Source organism: Pan troglodytes, chromosome 3, assembly GCF_028858775.2.
Source record: "Pan troglodytes isolate AG18354 chromosome 3, NHGRI_mPanTro3-v2.0_pri, whole genome shotgun sequence".
Classification (NCBI taxonomy): domain Eukaryota; kingdom Metazoa; phylum Chordata; class Mammalia; order Primates; family Hominidae; genus Pan; species Pan troglodytes.
This window is the reverse complement of record NC_072401.2, coordinates 2,630,483-2,649,265: the sequence shown is the minus strand read 5'-3', so window position 1 is coordinate 2,649,265 and position 18,783 is coordinate 2,630,483. Positions and strand designations below refer to the sequence as shown.

The following is an 18,783-nucleotide window of genomic DNA, read 5'->3' as shown; positions in this document are numbered from 1 at the left end:
AGCGCGAGGCCTCGTCCCCCCACGCAGCCACTGCTTTCGTCGCGCTCAGACCCGGCGGTCCGGACCGGCCCGGCGCACGCCCCGGAGCGCCCTGCTTCGCCCTAGTAGCCCAGACGCTCCTGCGTCCTAACGGGCCCCCAGGACGGCGGGCGGTCCCCGCGCGCTGCGCTTCCTCTCGGCAACGCGTCCGGCTGCGGCGCCCTCATTGGCCGCGCGCCCCGCCACCGGCCATTGGCTCGCAGTGCCTGTTTTACATAGGCCGCTCTGGCCAATCGGCGCGCGGCGCCTACTTAACATGCACGGCGGCCGCCAGTCAGCTAGCGCGGGGGCCGGGCCACCACGTGCTGTTGCTAAGCTCGGGCTTCTAAATTGTTACTAGCGCGGCCGGCCTATCCCAGCCCAGCTCTGCATCTGTCAACATTCTCGGCCCGGCCCGAGGCGCTCGACCCGTCCCCATTGGCCCCAGCCCGGCCCGGCGCCCGCCCCCGGAGCGCGAACGCCGCCTCCCATTGGCTCTGCGGGCCGCCGCTCTCCCTTATGTGTCAATTTGAGGGCCTGAGGCGGAGGGTGGCGGCCGAGCGCCGGAGTCCGCGGAGTCTGGAAGTGCGGTGGCCGGGCGCGCGGGGCGGGCGGCGAGCGGAGCCGGCCGGAGCGGGCCGGGCAGCGGCCGCCGCCGTCCCGGGGCGGACGGGCGCGGGCGGGAGGATGGAGCTGAACTCCCTGCTGATCCTGCTGGAGGCGGCCGAGTACCTGGAGCGCAGGGATCGAGGTAGCGCTTGCACCCCATTGTGCGCCCGCGGCGGTGGGCGGGCGGCGGGGCCGGGCCGGGCGGGGGCCGCTGACCGCGCCGTGTGTCCGCAGAGGCCGAGCACGGCTACGCCTCGGTGCTGCCCTTCGACGGCGACTTCGCCAGGGAGAAAACAAAGGCGGCCGGCCTGGTGCGCAAGGCCCCGAACAACAGGTACCGCCCCCCGCTCCCGACCCCGCCCGGCCCGGTCCGAACCCCCGCCCCCGCCCGGAGCGTGCTCCCCGGGCCCCGATTCCCGGCCCGCGGCCCTCAGCGCCGCCGCCGCGCGCCCCGGCGGCCAGCCTGGAGGAGGAGGCGCGCAGGCCGCGGCCGCAGCCCCGCCCGGCCGGCCCCGCCCTCGCCGTCGCCATCTTCCCGCGGCCGCGCCTCCCGGGCCGCTCGCGTAAACAGTGCCACGCGTACAGCGCCCGCCGCCGGGGTCCGCTCCCGCGCCCGCTCCCCGCCCCCGAGTTGTTCTGGACTTTTCCAGGCGGTAGAAAAGTTGTCAGCGGGCGCTGGCCGGTGCCCCGTGGGTCTGGGGAAACAGGCTCAGCCAGGGTCTGCGGGGGCTGCCGGCCCTAACCCCTTCTCTCCGCGGGTGGGTGGGCGGCCTCCTTTCGAATGGCTCTGCCAGCCGAACTCTGCTGCTCGCCCACCTTCCCCCGCCCCCAGGAGCCTAGACAGAGAAGCGAGTGGAGGCGCTGTCCTGGGCCCTCACTCCTCCCAGGGTGCCCACCGCTTCTGCCCAGCCTCCTGACACAGCGAAACTCCAGCCTCCAGTATGGGGGTCCTCTTTTTTAAGACAGAGGCTTTTAAGGGGGCGGGAGGAGGGGGCAGGCTGCAGGGCAGGGGCCCCACGAAGTCGTTACTACGGGTGCCAGCTGCGCCCTCCATACCTTGACCTCGTGTTCAGGCAGCAGAAGCCCTGAAGCTGGGGTGCGTACAGGTCCCCCGCGTGGGGAGTGGGGACCCTGGGCCGGGGCTCCCCGGGGATTTCCACCCTCCTGGCTGCTGTGAGGACCATAGCACACCTGGTCTTGTCTGGACCCACCTTGGCCCAGCCCTTTTGTGTGAGCAGGCTGGGAGCTGCGTTTGTAGGGGGCTTCAGAGCCCCAGGGCATGGCTCATTCCTGTGGTCTACCTGTTGTAGGGAATCAGAAAGGCTGGTGTAGGGACCCATTTCTGTGGCATCCTGAGCCAGGCGAGGAATTGGTTGAGTCTCCAGCTGCCCTGGCTGGGACCCGTCCCTGAGTCCCAGCCCCTGGTCCCCTACTGGGGACAGTTTGGGGAAGGACAGGAGTGTGACGAGGGAACCATTGCCTCAGGCCTCCTCAGTGAGCAAGCCCGGCCCCCGCTGCCGCTTCTCTCCAAACCAAGTCCCTGACCCGTGGAGAACTCTGGGGCGTGAGCTGGGGCTCCCCCAGCATGGAGAACCCAAAGCTGACAACCAGCGTCCTGGCCAAGGCTGCCCGAACACTGCCTCTATGCTGAGCGTTTCACACATGCAGCCAGTTCATCTTCACCCCAGGCTCAGAGAGGCGATGTGATTTTTATCTCTATGGCCAAGGAAACTGAGGCAAGGAGAGGTTTGGTTACTTGCCTGCCACTCACCCATCTCTGATGATGCCTGTTCCTGAGATGGGGTCCCAGCTGTCCACATTCTGCTGGGACAGAGACCATGGGGGCACTGGTGAGGGAGACAGAGGGCTCCCCAACTCTGGTGCATCTCCTCTGGCTCCTCTGGGCCGAGCCCCGCTCCCCCGGGGCCTGAGGCAGCCCAGGGCTGGCGGCTTGGCCCCTTCCTCGGGTGGGCAGCACTGCCCTGGAGGTTTCCTCAGCCAGCCCAGACAAGTAGCTGGGCGGAGCAGGGGGCCAGAGGATCTCCGAGCCCCTGACTTGTCCCCACCTGTGAGGCTTCCATGCTCTGCCAAGGTGAGGGAGGGGACATGGCACAGTGAGGCTGGGGCAAGGGTAGGGAGTGGGGCCGGAGGACAGTGTCAGGGTTGAGGGAGGTGGCAGAGCACTGGGGCCAGCCTGCACGGGGGTCCATTCTGTGGGAAGTGTGCTTGTCTCCTGGGGTCACGGGAATGCTGGGAACGCACTTGGCCTGGCCTCAGCGGGGACAGGTCCCACCTCTCCTGAGGGATAGAGTGCTCCTGGGACCCATGTTGCAAACATCCCCCTCGATGGACCCCAAGGGTCTCTGGGCCCAGGAGGAGCTGCAAGAGGGGCCCTGGCTGCTGGAGGAGGGCCCCCTGCCTCCAGGGTGGGGTCCAGCCCCACGCCACCCTTCAAGGGGTAGGCAGGTAGGCTTTTGTGTTGAAGGGCACCTGCTGACCCCGACCTCCCTCTTGACTACAGACCCACGTGGCCAGGCTGCAGTTTGGGCTGAGGACAGAGAGTACGGCTCATTTCTGTGGCCTGCCTATTCTGGGGAAGCAGAAACGCTGGCGTAGGGGCCTATCTCTGTGAGGCCAGTGAGGAGCATATGGCTGTGGCCTCTGCTGGCCCTGGTCGGCCCTGGCTGGCCCTGGCAGTGATTCGGAGGCTCCTTGTCCAGCCCATGTGACCAACAGGCCCTCCCGGACCCTGAGACCTGGGTCTGGAGGCTCTGCTGAGGCTACACAAGGAGGCCCAGGGCCTGTTGGTGCAGCGGGTGGGAGGGGCAGGCCCTTGGCCTGAGTGGTTGGGACAGGAGACGCCAGATCCCAAGTTCCTGAAGCAGGCAGTGGTCAGCAAGAAGCTTCAGGAAGGAGCCAGGTCCTGAGGGCAGGGAGAGGCCTCAGGGCTGGGTCTGGAGGTGCCCCGAGGCGGTCTGAGCTCTCTGCCCACCTGTGCAGCGGCATCCTGGGAGGCCCGGGAGCCCTGGCTGGCCTGTGGGGTCCTGCCTGGACACGGAAGGTGGCCTGGAGCTGGGAGCGAGGTCCCCCTGCCTCGTTATCCTCCAGGCAGATGCTGTGGCACACCCTGTGGTGCTGGGAATTGTGTGCCCGCGTCTGAATGGGCAAGACAGGTGAGCAGCAGGTGGGGCCACTGTCCCCAGAGAAGCTGAGCCCGGGCCTCCAGGGCAGCCCATCCTGCTAGCACACAGCCCCTGAGGGAAGTGGGAGGGCTGGCCTCAGTGTCCCCCTGTGCCTACTGGCCTGGGAAGCATCCACATCTCAGAAGCCCCCTCATGGGCTGACCTGGCTGACGCTGCTGTGTCCCTGGTCCCCATTGGTAAGGTGGGCTGTGGTCACGCAGGTGTGTGAGCCCGAGAGAGTGGTGGTGTCAGGACAGGACCACCTGTGTCCTGAGGGCCTGGTCTCTGGGCTCCATCTCCACCTGCTGTTTGTCCCGGGTGCTAGGCTGCTTTGGCTCCAAGGACACAGCTGGCCTCAGGGATTGGGGAGCAGGGAAGGCAGGTGGCTGGTGGGGGTCAGCGCCAGGACCTGTTGCTGCTCCCTGGGCCTCCCCCATCCCTCTGGAAGGGGGCCTAGGTCCTCCTGTCAGCCAGATTCACCACGGGCCTTGCTAGGTGGGCTGGTGGCCCTGGGCGCCCTGGACCTGCCTGCAGCTCTGGGCCTCCCTGTAAGCAAGGCTGGCCCCTGCTGCTGCTTCTCCCCAAACCAAGTCCCTGACCCATGGAGAACTCCAGGGCGTGAGCTGCGGCTCCCCCAGCACAGAGTACCCAAAGCTGACAACCAGCGCCCACCCTTAGCATGTGGTTCCCCCCACCCTGGGTGGGCAACTGCTCACCTGCCCCAGGCCTCACTGCTCTGGGCCATTCCAGGACCCAGACACAGCCAGCCACTGTCTGCAGGTCCTGGCCCCCTAGGAGAGCACTGCTCTCTGTGCCCTGGTGGGCAGACAGCAGAGTGAGCTCTGTCTTTCTGTCTTTCTAAACAGGTCTTCACACAACGAGCTAGAAAAGCACAGGTAAGTGACCCCCCAGTTCCCCACATGAGCCCGACACCTGGCCCACCCTTTTACTGAGGGTGTGTGGTGCGCTGAGCCTGCCCCTGTCCCGGGCATGGCCAGCTGTGCTGCCAGTCTGTGTCCTTGTCTTGGGAATGGTCAGACTTGGAGGAGAAGGCTGGGGTCTGTTTCGGGCACTCTGTGCTAGAGGCAGGAGATGGCAGGAGGCCCAGGCCCTGCTTTCCAGAGCTCATCCAGGTGGGGGTCAGAGACGTGGAGCAGGGCCCCTTGTGCTGTGTGACAGTCAGGGCCCTTGGCTTTCAGGACAGTGGTCTCCAGTCAGGAGGGTTCGGCTCTCTGCCCTGTGCATCCTGGGGTCTGCCTTCCGAGAAGCCGTGCTAGAGTCTTGTCCGAGGGGCAGATGGAGGGCAGCCAGTCCCTGGCCGCCTGGGAAGCTCCAGCCCAGGGCAGGATTCAGGCGAGCTCTTGAGTAAAGCTGCGGGGTGTTCATTCCTCCTGGTGACAGCCGGAGGCAGCTAGGGCTGCAGGCTCAGCTCTGCTGGTGGGGATGAGGTGCAGGTGAGCTCAGGGGCCTAGGGGCTGGCAGCGGGAGCCCTGGGTGAGTGCAGCGGGAGCCCTAGAGGCAGGAGCCCCCATGCCAGGACCAGGAAGAGTCCCCCGAGGGATGCTGGTCCTTCGCTGTCTCCTGACTTGTGATCCTGTCTGTGAAATGGGTCAGCTCTGTCCTCCCTTCCTAGTGGGGCAGGTCTGCGTACTGGTTGAGCCCCCCACAGTCCCCTCCAGAAAGATTTGGTGCTCGGCCAGTTCTCCGCCTCCCCACCATGTCTACCCCCACAACAGCACCAACTTCCGTTCTCCTGGGATTCAGGCTGCTGGCTGGGGCGGGCAGCTGGGCAGGGACAGAACGCAGTGTTCTCTGAGGAACTGCACTTCCTGGACAGGTCATGTGTGTTTTGGGGGGTTCCCTAGAGGCCACAGAGGTGGGGGCAGGTACAGGGCCCAAGAGAACCAGGCAGGCCTGGAATTGTTCCAGGCCTAAGAAGACCAGCCTAGCCTTGACCAGGACCCAGGAGCCGGGGCAGGCACGTGGGGGTGTTCAGGGAAGGCTTCCTGGAGGCGGTCCCTGGGAGGACAGCTCCCCAATGGGGACAGATTAAGGGGCAGTGACATTGGGGGAGGGTGAGTGGCAAGGGCGTGGCAGCCCTTGGGGAGGACAGGGGACCCCTGCAGCTGCCCTTTGACCTGGCTTTGCCCTCTGTCCTCTCCTCCCAGAGGCTGCATTTAGCCAGGGCCTCAAGGGGCCTTCTTGAGACACAGAGGAGGGGTGTGTGGGCAGCCAGGGTGTCTCTGTGGACTCCCCCACCCCAGTGCAGGGGGTCTCTGTCTCTGGCTGGCCAAGAGGCGGATGTGGACAGCCCCAAGCACCTACAGGCCTGGAGCTTGGGGCCCTGGATCACAGCCTACCTGATGCCAGCTGCTCTTGGCTGCAGGAAGGGCTGCGTGCTGTCTTGAGAAAGGAAGGAAGCCCCTGGCTGGGCCACCCAGCCATCCCCGGGAGGCAGGCCCTGGACATCGCTTTGCCTGGAGGTGTCCCCTTACTGGGGACTGGGCAGGGCCTGTGGGACTTCCCCTGTGGGTGCTCTGAGCCAAGCCTGCCCAGCCCTGCTCCTCCTCCCTTTGTAGAGAGGCAGCTCCAGCAGGTCTGAGGCTGTTGCCAACCCCAGGGTCCTGGGGACCGTGGAGGCCTCGCCTTCTTGGCTGCTGACCTCACTGGCCCCACTCCAGGCTCTGGTCTTAGTGTGTTTTGGGGGAAGATCCCAGCCTTCTTTCCTGGCCCTTGACAGCCGCTGAATGGCAGGACCCATCCCAAAGGCCAGTCCAGAGTCCTCAGCTGAGTCTCTGCCCCACATTCCCCCAGGCACGTCCAGGAGATCCCCAGGAGCCCCCTGCAGCCCAGCCTCATGTGCTGGTGCAGCCTCACACGGCTTTCACATACCTCGGGAAGTTCTGTTGGCAACATCTAGAAAACGCAGGCAGAGGGAGTGGGAGGCACGCTTGCTCCTGGGCCACCCCCAGCTCCCCGGCAGCGGCAGCAGCAGCCAGGCTCTCTGGTTGGCTGGGATGCTGGCGTGGAGCCATGCCCTCTCGGTGCCCTGGGTCCCCCTCTGGGCATGGGGGTTTTTGGGGGAGCTGGGAAGTGCTGCGTCAGAGGTGGGGCTGCTGTCGATACCAGCCCAGCGTGCTAGTCCTGCAGGCGGGTTCAGCCTCCTGAATCCACACAGGGTTCCTTCAGGAAGTGGAGGTTTTAAAAGCCCTTTGGATGCCCAGGGACAGCCGTGGGGTGCTGGCAGGGGGCCCAGGGCACTGCAGCGGCTTCAGGAGGGGAGGGCTCAGCAGGAGCCCAGTGCAGCCCCGGGCCGAGGGGCTTCATGGCTCAGAGGGGTGGGTGGGGATCTTCCTGGGGTCCCACAACCAGCCACTGTAGAGTTGGCTCCAGGCCACTGCCGCTCTCCAGGGCAGGAATTTCTGTGGCCTCCAGCCCTGGCGCCCACACTCCTGGGCCAGGTGGACCTGTTACCGGGTTTTGGACAGTGCGTGTGTGTGGTCAGATGGCTTCTGTTTGTCTCTTGAGAAAGGTGTTCCGTGATTTCTAAAGCGGTCTGTTCACGGACCTCCCCTGCACCCCACCCCAGAGACCGCATCCCAGGCACTCGGAGGCTGAGCCACATCCTCCACTGCTCCCCGCGGGCACTAACATTGCCGATGAGACTTGGATAAGGAGGGGACCTTGTTCTCCATTTCCTCACTTGATCTTTCACCCGACACCACGTACGTAAGTCCTGTCCGCCTGCGTCAGGGCACACTCCTCCACCTTCTCATCCCTGATGACTGCACAGGACACTTGGCTGTGCCACCGGCGTTCTTTGTGATGACCCTCTGGTTTACACAGGGACTTCCGGACAGTCCTGCGATGTGCCTTGGTGAGCGCAGACCTTTGCGGATCTGGGGGGATAGTTTTGTAGGACCAAGGCCCTAGAAGTAGAGATCCTGGTTGGCGGTCAGTGATAACTGTACCGATGGCCCTTCAGACCTGTGTCCCCTTTTGCTCTCCCACCAGCAAACCATCAACGACCCCTGGAATTGGCTGGCGCAGAAGCCATCCCTTCTCATGTCAGCCCATCAGAGGGTGCAAGTTGTACCTCCTTGTTTGTGTGTGCATTTCCTGGCTCGGGTGAGATGGAGCCGGGCGTTAGGTTAGGTTGGCCCTCGTGTCCTGCAGCCTGTTTGTGTCCTTCGCCCGTTGTGACATCGAGGCATTCTGCTTTTAATTTTTGATGTGTATGAGCTCAAAATACCACAAATACTAACCATTTGTCTTTTATATGTATTGCAAAGATTTTTCTACTTGTTCTTTGTCTCTCAGCTGTGTTTTTCTTTCTTGTGCAAACGTGTCTTTCTCTGATTGTCACAGCAATGTCTGTGTGTGTGTGTTTTTTTAAGCGTAGAAAACCTGGAAAATACAGAAAAGCACAAAGCTAAAGAAATAAAATTGCCAGGTGCATCGCCTGGAGACGCACGCTCCCTGTGCCTTGTTTGATTCTGTCGTCTCTTGTGTGCGTCTGCTCTTTTATTTTTTAAACAAAATTGGGTCACTTGTCACCTATGTGGTTCCGTATTCTAATTTTTCACGTAACATTCATGATGTGCATATGTAACACACTAAAATGATAATGAGGTTGTTTTGGGGTGGTGGAATTCGGGGGTACTTTTAATTTTTTTTCCTTTTTGTTGATTTGCATTTTTAAATTGTTCTACAGAGGTCATGTAGTGCTGATGTAATTACATGGTGGGATGGAAAGCCATTTGCTAGAGTGGACCAGGGAAGGAGACCCCTGGCAACGTCCCCACTTGCAAACCTCGTCCCAGTGGTGGCTGCAGTACAGTGGCGACGCGCCTCGGGAAAGGACCCCTCCCTGAGCAGAGAGAGCACGCTTTGGCCTCTTGCCTACACAGTTCCTGGGGTGGGGGGCGGCAGGGCGCTCACTCCTGCTGGAGGTGGGGAGGCTGAGCTTCCAGGCGCTGGGGTAGTCACAGAGCGGCAGCCTGGGACCCCTTTCCCTGCACCTGTGCATGGGGACAGCGTGGGAGACGTTGAGGATCTTGGCCCTGTTCAGGCCACCTCCAGGCAGACCTCCCGACGGGTGGGGCTGTTACCGCTGCACCCAGCAGCCCCCTCCTTCTTCAGGCTCCCCCTTCTTCAGGCTCCTCCTTCTTCAGGCTCCTCCTTCTTCAGCCCCCTCCTTCTTCAGGCTCCTCCTCTGTCCAGAGGAAATGGCTGTCCCTGCCGACGTTACTCCCAGGGGGACAAGATTTGCTGGGCTTGGGAACGGCAGGAGCAGACATGCCAAGGCTGGGGTGCTCAGTGTTGGCACCACGTGGGGAAAGTCACGTGTGTAGGCATCAGCTGTGGCAGGGCAGTTGGGCGGCAGGTTTTCAAAAGACAAAAAATATTCCTGCCCCTTCACCTGGTTATTCCACTCATAAGGATTTACCCAAATCAAAGTGTCCTATATTTGGAAGCAGCCTCTGCGGCCTGCACGGGATGGGTGAGTCCGTGGTTGAACATGGCAGTGACAAAACCTCCGGGTGCCCTGCACTGCCAGGCAGGTGCACGTGGGCCTGGCCAGGGTCCCAGGCCGAGTTGACGCCTCTGGGTGAGCTGGGCTCCCCGCACCCCGTGAGCTCCACCAGCCTCCCCCGCAGACAAGCAGGCCAGCAGGGAAGGCGGTGTTTCCACAGGGGCAGGCCTAGGATGAAGCCAGGGCCCCTCTCCTGAGGTGCCCGATGAATGTGTCCTGGAGGATTGTGGCATGTGAGCAAGTACCCTTGAGTGTGAACAAGCAAGCAAGCACCACTGGATGTCATGGCTCCAGTTTTGTGGAAAGTGGATTCATCTGTGGATACGGGGACAGAATCTGGAATGAGGCAGTTTCCAAAGGGATATGAAACTTGGGTTGGAAGGGCCTGGTCCCTGGCCCTCCCTTGACCTAGGCTGATCATGTTTCCATGGTCACAAAAGTGACAGAGAGCACATTGTGCACGATGAGGTAGAGAGACGTGAATCTTGTCTGGGTTCCTCCAGATCTCGGTGCAGCCTAAAAGGCACCCTCGCCTCACCCCACCCCTCCCTGCATGTGGACTCCAGGGTGGGGATGGGGGATGGGGGATGGCAGGGGGGCGAGCTGGGGCTCCTAGGAAATGCCTGGCGGTGACGCGCTGAGGCTTTGCAGGCCATGGTGAGCTGGGCGCTTCTGCCAGGTGTCTGGGGGCTGTGGGTGTTGGGCTCCTCCTGGGGGTGGGGGGCGGGGGTTCCCAGCCAGGCCAGGAGGGGATCCTCAGAGAGGGACCCTCAGCACACGTGCAGCAGTGGATGGTGGGGGTGGGTCTGTGCAGGGCCCTGGAAACTGCCTGCTGCCCTCCCCCACCCCAGCCTGATGGTTCTGTCTCTGGCTCTTTCAGACGAGCCAAACTCAGGCTGTACCTTGAGCAGCTCAAGCAACTGGTGCCCCTGGGCCCCGACAGCACCCGCCACACCACGCTGAGCCTCCTGAAGCGGGCCAAGGTGCACATCAAGGTGAGTGGGCCTTGCTCTCCACCCTGCCCTGTCTGGCTGCCTCAGTGTCCCTGCACGCCCTGGGGGTGTGCTCACAGGGGACCCTGGGCAGCCCTTGGATCAGAGGGCCTGAAGATGGGTGGGGAGCCATCTGGCGGGTGTGTGTCGGGGGCCTGGTGGGTTTTGCCAGGGTGGAGGAGCAGCAACAGGAGCTGCCAAGGGGTCGAGGCTGTTCCGTGGCTTGTGTCGGGTTTGCTGGGTGCTGATGGCATAAGAAGCCGCATCGCAGCATAGGCTGGGATGGAGAGCAGGAGGTCGGGGGACAGATTGCTCTTTGGGGCCCTGGGCTGTGAAGAGGCAGCTGCTGGAAGGAGAGAGGGGGCCAGGGTTTCCTGGGTGCCATCAGAAGGCAGACTAAAAGTAGGCAACCTGATGGGGGTGCCAGGGTGGGGTTGGGGCAGCGGGAGCTGGCAGTGGGTCTGGGCTCAGGGAGACATTCCCTGGGTCAGCCCCCCAAAGGACTTTTGACAGCCCTGTTGGTTTGGGGGCCTTGTGACATTTGGACCAACCAGGGCAAATCTCTGTCTGCTCTGAGGGCCTCTTCTGCCTGCATAGGCATGGTCACCTTCAGGCTGGGGTGTCAGGAGCTTTGAGAGGAGCACAACCAGAGCCCTGGGGGCCCTCACAGAGCAAGCAGTGTCTCAGTGGGGCCCACAGGAAGGTTTAGAGAGGGCAGGGCACAGGTGTTGCAGTGACAGGCATGGCATAGGCCACAGCCCCATGGGGGCGGGCAGGGCTGGGAGTGTGTGAGGAGACCCACTGTAAGCAAGACTGTCCTGGAGACGGTGCCAGCCAAAGATTGGGTAGCACTGACCCGCTACCATACATGGCTCAGCTTGGCCAAGGCTGCCCGGTGGCTGCGGGTATTAGAGCTGGGCCGTAGACAGAAACCACAGGGCTGGGAGGTGGCATCTGACTGTGACCACCTGGCTGGGACAGGGAGGGACCCACCTCAGGCTGTGGGGCCGGCGGAGACTGGGCACCCTGTGGCCTGTAGCCTTGGCTAGGTCTTGTCAGGGATGGGGAACCTCCCGGGCCCAGGCCTGGGTGCCCCAGTGCCTGGCCAGGGGGATGGGGGGACTCCTCTTCCCGCTGTGAGCTCACAGCTCCCCTCGCCCCCAGAAACTGGAGGAGCAGGACCGCCGGGCACTGAGCATCAAGGAGCAGCTGCAGCAGGAGCATCGTTTCCTGAAGCGGCGCCTGGAGCAGCTGTCGGTGCAGAGCGTGGAGCGCGTGCGCACAGATAGCACAGGCTCTGCTGTCTCCACGGACGACTCAGAGCAAGGTGGGGCGTGGGGCGTGGGGCAGCCTCACCTGGGCCTCCGGGTGCGCAGTGGTGCAGCTCCCTGGGTGGAGAGGAGGTGCCTGGTGCTGGGGCTGGGGAGAACCCTCCCAGCTCCCTGCTGCACTGGGGTGTGTGTTTGTCATTAAGTGCAGAAGGGACTGGACGGGGAGGGTGGGATGCAGAGGCCGTGTGGCCCGCTGAGGACTGGTGCTTCTGAGGCTGGGTTCTTAGCCAGAGCCCTCCTGGCGTCTGCTGCCCCAGGGCCCAGACACCGCCCTCTGCACTTCTGCCCCTCTGCCTAGAGGTTCTGCTTCCAGAAAAGGGAGAAATGGGCTGGCACCCTCAGAGAGGCCTGACCCCATCCCCACTCTATTCTCCCTAGAAGTGGACATAGAGGGCATGGAGTTTGGCCCTGGTGAGCTGGACAGTGTTGGCAGCAGCAGTGACGCGGACGACCACTACAGCCTGCAGAGTGGCACCGGCGGCGACAGTGGCTTCGGGCCCCACTGCCGGCGGCTGGGCCGCCCCGCCCTCTCGTAGGCCCGTGCCCTCTGCTCCTTGGCCTGCCTGCCCGCCAGCCACGCGTGTCAGCCCTCCAGTTCTCCTTCAGTTGACGCCAGCCTCTCCACAGGCCCACTGCTGTGCCATTCTGGAAGCTCCAGCTGCCGCTGGGCTGCCTGGCACTGCCCGCTTGCCAGTCAGGGCCTGCCGAGCTGCCTGCCCCTTCCAGCTGGGCAGAGTCCCCTGCAAGGAGGCAGGGCCCAGCTTCCACATCCAGAGCCCTGGTCAGCATAGCCGCCCACGGTCTGTTCTCAGATTCCTAATCATTCCAGAAGTATTAAACGTCATTGCTGCAAACCTCGGCAGGTGCCGTGTGAGGGGCTTAATGACCACCACAGGGAGCTCAGACCCCAACCCTGGATCCCAGGAGAAAGGAGTGGACCGAGGAAGGAAGGAAGGCAAGGCTGTCTGTCCATCCGTCCGTCTGTCCACCTACCTGTCAGTCCACGTAGGCTCCTGGCGTGGACAAGGGGTCTGTGAAGGGCGGGAACTGGGTGAGCACCTGGGGCAGGTGGGTGGTTAAGGTCCTTCCCACTTCGCAGGTGTCAGAACCTAGGGCTGGGCTCTCGGGGCTGGCCAGGCCAGCCCAGCCCACACCGAGCTGGGCAGCGTCTGCTCTGGTAGGACTGTCAGACGCACACGCGCACGCACCTAGACACACGCACTCGTGTACATGCTCACACATGCAGACACACCTGGGCGTCCCGAGGTCACATGTTCTGGGGATGCTGGCCTTCAGGGGTCATCTGGCAAACAGCCCCTGGGCTGTGCCTGGATCCCCCTCCAGCTCCCGCTCACCCACGCCCACCCAATAGTCCTGCCTGTCTGCACAGGAGAGGGGCTTCTCTTCCTGGCTGGGGCTGGGGTGAACTGGAGGCTGGTTAAGTTGCAGCCGCTGGGTCCTCGGGGGCTTACTCATCTCCCTTTTTTAAACAAAAAGCAAAAAAGTAAAATGCTGCACTGCCCAGCAGCCCGGTTAGGGCTCCTGGAGCCACCTTAGGAAAGGGCTTCTCATGAGCTCTGCTGCGGCAGCCTCAGCTGGCAGAGAGGCTTTCCCAGAAAAAAAAAAAAGAGAACCATTTTTAAGAAGAAGAAAGCCTAAAGACTCTCGGCCTAGGGACGTCCGTGTGTGCCGCCTCTGTTTCCTGTACGAGATTTTTGTACTCTATTTTCCTAGCTGTTGTTGCGTCCTTGTTTGCCGAGGGGTGGGAGCCACCCAGCGTCTCAGGGACCTGTCCCTCCGTCACGTCGTCAAAATGTGCCTTGTGTCTTGTGTCTGGCCTTGCCCTTCCCACCAGCATGTCCCTCGTGGCTCAGGGTGCCCCAGGCCTGCCCAGCTAGTGCTGTCCTCCCATCTCCTGTGGGCAGCCCCTCCCAGCAGCCAGGGCTTCCTGGAGGCGATGCAGCCAGGCCCCTGTGGGTGGCACGGAGGGGCTGTGACCTGGTCCCCAGTGTTGCCCTCCCCAGTGGCTGGCAGGGGCCTGCTTGCTCACTAGAGAGATGGATTCTCGCCTGTCACCTGACTCGAGCCCCCTGCTTCCTGGCCTAGGCGAGGGTTCCAGGTTTCAGACACTGGCAGCCAATGAAGACTGTGCTCACTGGGTGGTGCAGGCCTGGCACCAGGAGGCTTGCACCCGCCTTTCCTTCCTGACGTCCTCTGTCCTTGGGGCTGGCCCATAGCAGTGCCTGCCGTGCCTCTGGTACATCTGTAGCCAATTCCCATATCATGGGGAAAATTCATGTCTATTTTCAGTCGTACGCATAGACGCCCCGGGATGGGGGGCCCGCTGTGGCGGAAGGGGGTCCCTGGAAACAACTCTGGCACAGAACCTGCCCTGCAGGCTGTAGGGGGCATGGTGCCTGGAGCTGAGGGGCATCCGAACGCGTTGCGGGTGGTTGTGAGGAGGCCTGTCTGCATCTCCTTCCGGCCCCACTGGGGTCCAGGGGTGCCCAGAAAGGAGCTTCCCCTGCCTGCCTGAGTCTGTCCCCCCAGGCTTCATTTCAAACACCGTGGCACCTCCGAGCAAGGCGGGCCGTGTGTAAAAGCTTGCTTCCCCAGCCAGCACTGCAGGGCCCTGAGTTTGTCGTGTCCCTGCCCTCAATTCTTGAAGCACCAGCTCCCTGCCCCACCCTCCAGTGCCTGGGGCAGCTAGGGGCTTCTGCTCTCATCTCTGACCAGCAGAATCCACCCGGTGACCAGTGGTGGCCCCTCAGCCCACCCTCCCGGCAGCTCAGCCTGTGGCTCTTGAGGCCGTGGTTCCCACGTGGGCTGGGAGGCAGTCTCACAGCCACCCAGGGTGCTGTTCAGCTGCCCCTCCCTGCCATCAGCAGGTGGGTGAGGGGTTGCCCACTGGGTGGGGGCCCATGCTAGGAGTCACCACATGCTCCAACCTCCCACTGCTCCCTGTCAGGGGCCCAGGCTGCCATCACTGGAGGCTGCAGGGACCAAGAGGCCATCACCGTGTCTATAGAGAGCAGACAGAAGCAGAACAGAGCCCAGGGCTCCTGAGCCTCTGCGTGTGCCCTCCCAGCCCACACCGGTGCTCTCAGCCACTGAGCACCCAGACTCAGGCTTGGGTTCCCCAGCCTTATTGGAAGGCAGCTCCCGCATACCAGGATAACCCCCGCAAACCACATAGCAGACCCCCGCCATCCTCGCAGAGTGGGAGAGGCTGCAGCAAGGCTTTGCCTCTGCAGACCCCATCTTAGTGGCACGGTGCTTGGGCCTGTGTCCCCGGGTGGTGGAACCCTGTACCGGTCTGTGGCCCTAGGGTCCCCGCTCTGCTGTCTGCCCCGGCCCATGCCGTCCGCTGGGCGAGGCCGGCTCCCCCGTGCCCTGCCTCCCTCTGTCAGGGAACCTGGGACCCCCTCCCCACTGCCTGCACAGAGGACCCTGACCCTCGGCCAGCAGGGTGGCCCCAGGTCCATGTTGGGCACTAGGGCAGGTTCCGTGCCAGAGTCGGGGGCCACACGAGGGCCTGGTGCCGGTGAGGGGGGTGTGCGCTAGAGGGGGAAAGGGGCCCCCGGCCACCTGTCCACCGTGTGGGCCGTGCTGTGTCCTTATGTCATTGTAATATAAATACAGATTTTTATATCTCACCCTGCTGGCTCCGGCTCTTTCTGTGGTTGTCACTGTCAGCGTGCTTCGCGCCCTGCCCTCGGCCTCCAAGCAGAAAGCCTGGCCCAATGGCACCACGCCATGTGGCCTTCAGGCCGTGGCCCTCGTTGCCCTACCACAGCCTCTTTCCTGGGAGGCCTGACGGAGCACGGCACCCCGTGCCGCCAACCACACCGGGCCCGCTGTCACAGCTGCCTCCCTGGATGCTGTGGCCCCTGGAGCTGGGTGAAGGCGGGGTTGAGGTGGGCGCCCCCATGGGCCTGTTGGCCAACTGGATGCTCTTGTTGCTCTTGTCCCAGAGGCACTGGGACTTTGCCTCTGGCCCTCGTGCTGGGGCCCTGCTGGCCGAGGACAGCCCGCTCCCTGGGGTGCTCCGTGCCAGCCAGGAGCCCTCTGCACAGAGGCTGCTGGCTCTCAGAGCTGCACTGTGAGAATCGCTCTGTACCTGTTCCCAGAACTACCTGGGCACAGCTTCTGCTTCCTGTCATGGGGACCTGCCGTGCTGAGGTGAAGCGAGATGGTGTAGCCAGCTGTCCCCTTGTGCTGGTGGTGACCACGGAGACACAGGCTCCTGTCGTGCCCGTCACGGGGTGGTTGTGAGGCGATGAGACTTCACACAGTGGGGAGAAGAGGCCTTGTTCTCACCCAAGCAAGCCAGGCTGGCTGCCCACTCCCCCCACAGGGAGGCCTTTTGGAGGGAACCCCCTTGGAAGCAGAGACCTCTGATCTGCCGAGGGCCGGGGTTGGTGGGGGTGTGGGCCCAGCTACCCTGGTGCAGAGGGAGGAGTCCTGGGGGCCCCAGCAGTGGGCAGCTGAGAGAGGACATGCCTGCCTTGAGTGCTGGAGAATTGATGGAGCTGGGTGGTCATACGGGGGCTCCTGAGTGTGAGGTCGCCACAGTGTGCACACGGTAGCTATGCACTGGAGGTGGCCCAGTGGGACCCGCCAGCAGGTTGTGGGGTGGCCATGGAGGGTAACTGCCGGGGGCCTCAGGGAGGAATCTGAGCTCCCCTAACCCCCAGCAGCAGAGTCCGGATCGTTGAACCTGTGTGGGCCCCAGGGCCCTCGAGGCCATTAGCGGGGGCACCCCAGGAAAGAAAGCAGTTCCTCCTGGGAATGTGGCTGGGGCCTCAGAGACACCAGGATTTGGCCATTCATGTAAATGTGGACATTTAAATCCCAAATATTAGGATTTGGGATCACCACTACCGTTTTCTATCGAGGGCATGCAGGTGCCAGGGGCTGTGCCCAGTTCCATGTATGATTGGTGCCTGGTACCATCATGCTGGGCCCTTCTCACAGGTGGCACACTGAGATTTGGAGACGCACCCCTCCCCTGCTCACCAGGCTGGAGGGTGGGATACCTGGGACAGGACCCCTGTCCTTTGAGAAGCCCTTGATTCTCCCAGCAGAGTCCATCTCTGTTTTCCATCTTTGTGCTTGTTGGGTTACAGCAAGTCCCCCTCCAAGTAGGACCCTGTCTGCAGCCTCCTGCCCACCCTCTTCTTGGCAGCCTGAATGACCTCAAAGGTCTCCTTGCTCACCTCCCTAAAGTCCTCCTCTGGGTCCCCATGGCCTCCAGATTAAACTGAAACACCGCGTTTTGTCCTTCAGCTCAGTCCGGCCCACCCCTGCCCTGGCTTCAGCCCCCACTCCCACCTGCTCCCTGCATTCATCAGCTCAGGCACAGCCTCCTCTGGGAAGTGGGCCCTGAGCCCCCTATATCCCTTCCCACCACATTTTTACTGAGATTATGGTCACCCAAATTAGGCGCTGGAATCATCTGGGCTAATCACCACAGGGCCTTCTCGCATTGCTCCTTCCTCCTTTCCTAGTCCTTGGCCAGGTCAGCCCTGTACACACCGGCCTCATGGGGATCTTTCTAGAATGTAAATGGTTATGCCACTGGCCTGCTGAGCCTCAGAGGTTCACAACTCCTCTTCCTGTCCTGAGGCCCTTTCTGACACCCCACCAGTCCCAGGCTCTGCTGCCAGCCCTTGTGGTTCCCATTCCTTCCCACTTCAAAGGCCCTCTCCACATGGCCACCTTGGTGAATGAACTCTGTCACCTCCTTTGGGCTTGTGCTGACCCAAACCTGCTCCTGAGTTTGGGGACTGAGTTCTCGCTTTGTCACATGAATGTCAACAGGATGGAAAACAAACTCTTTCCCAACCCTATAGTCTTCTACTTTCTTCTTAACAGGAAGGATTAGTAGGAATAATAGGAAGAAATGCCACTCCCTACTCAGCTGGAAACCCCAGAGTCTCTCGGACCCAGGCTAGTCATCAGGCCCCAGGCTTTGCCAGCTCCTGCAGCTCTCTCTGTCCAGCTCTCTCCTCCTCTCCTACATGCTGCAAGAGTGGTCCTGTATCTTGTCTCTTACCACCTTTTGTCATTTTTCATCTTGCAGAATTATGCTTCTAACACACATCTGAGAATTCACTCTCCTGCTTGAAAACAGCCCCCATTCTCCATTGCTTGCAGAATAGAGTCCCACAAAATTCATGGAAAACTACATCTAAAAGAAATAATCTTTAGCATCTGACTGTTACTTCTAAAGTTTAAAAACAGTCAGAAAAGATACTGTCCAAAACCTAAAATATTTTTTAATACTAATAGGAGAAAATCGCTTCCACAGGAAGGAGAAAAAGCAAACAGCAAAAACACTTGATCCTCACAGCTCTGTCTTTAGGTCTGTTTAGTCCATTGTATTCTCATGGGCTTTTTCAGGGAGGATTAATTCCTGGGTTCCATTTATCTTTTGACCTTACTAAAACTCCAAATAATTTTGACTGCTGAAAAGAAAGCTTACCCTGGAAATACATGTAACATACTTGCTTTCTTAAATTCCCAAGGCAAGCTGAAGAAAACTTTCCACATCTGTATAGTTAAACCTATTGTGTTTGTCATTTGTACTCCAGGGGCTGATACTGTTGTAATTTTTACTTAATGGTTTTATGGCTTTTATGGTCTCATAAACACCTTTCCAACAAATAACTATGGTCAGCAATTCAAAATCAGATGGAGAATTAATTTGTGGCCCAAGAAACCACCCAGGAGTCACTAGGAAATTGGGTTTCTAGAACGGCCTCCAGGGCTCTGGAGTGCACCCCTCCTGCCCTCCAGGGATCTCTTTCTATAAAGGAGCCCCTTGTCTTTCTGTCGTCTTTAATGCTGTCTCCTCAGAGTTCCTCCTTGCAGTCTATAAATATCCCCGAGTTCCTCTCATTTTCAAACAAAACAAAATTAAAAATCCTCCCCTCAGCCCTGCATTCCCACCCCCTCAGCTTGTGTTGTTTTGCATGCTCTCTCTCTGTCTTTCTCCTCTGTCTCTCTCTCTGTGTCTCTGTCTCTCTGTGTCTCTCTGTCTCTGTCTCTATCTCTCTGTGTCTCTGTCTCTGTCTCTGTGTGTCTCTGTCTCTGTCTCTGTGTCTCTCTGT

At 61.4% G+C, this 18,783-nt stretch overlaps 1 protein-coding gene across 2 annotated transcripts; it reads left to right on the top strand.

Annotated features, from left to right (window-relative positions):
- Positions 1 to 575: 575 nt before the first annotated feature.
- Positions 576 to 15,324, top strand: MXD4 (MAX dimerization protein 4). Of its 2 annotated transcripts, none has more exons than XM_016951167.3 (6): positions 576 to 769; positions 862 to 961; positions 4,676 to 4,705; positions 10,226 to 10,340; positions 11,502 to 11,664; positions 12,047 to 15,324. In XM_016951167.3, the coding sequence occupies exons 1-6, from the start codon at positions 706 to 708 to the stop codon at positions 12,202 to 12,204; spliced, it is 630 nt and encodes a 209-aa protein (XP_016806656.2). In that variant the 5' UTR covers positions 576 to 705; the 3' UTR covers positions 12,205 to 15,324. The 2 variants fall into 2 exon arrangements, with proteins under 2 accessions (XP_016806656.2, XP_063664661.1); XM_063808591.1 differs by lacking the exons at positions 576 to 769; positions 862 to 961 and adding exons at positions 1,142 to 2,719; positions 3,628 to 3,800.
- The last annotated feature ends 3,459 nt before the right edge of the window (positions 15,325 to 18,783 follow it).

Bases quoted from the DNA above. Each gene is read 5' to 3' on its own strand.
- MXD4 (XM_063808591.1), top strand. From the start codon at position 2,408: ATGATGCCTGTTCCTGAGATGGGGTCCCAGCTGTCCACATTCTGCTGG. The intron at 3,801-4,675 runs GTGAGCAGCAGG...CTTTCTAAACAG, and splicing joins CGTCTGAATGGGCAAGACAG to GTCTTCACACAACGAGCTAG. The intron at 10,341-11,501 runs GTGAGTGGGCCT...CCTCGCCCCCAG, and splicing joins GGGCCAAGGTGCACATCAAG to AAACTGGAGGAGCAGGACCG.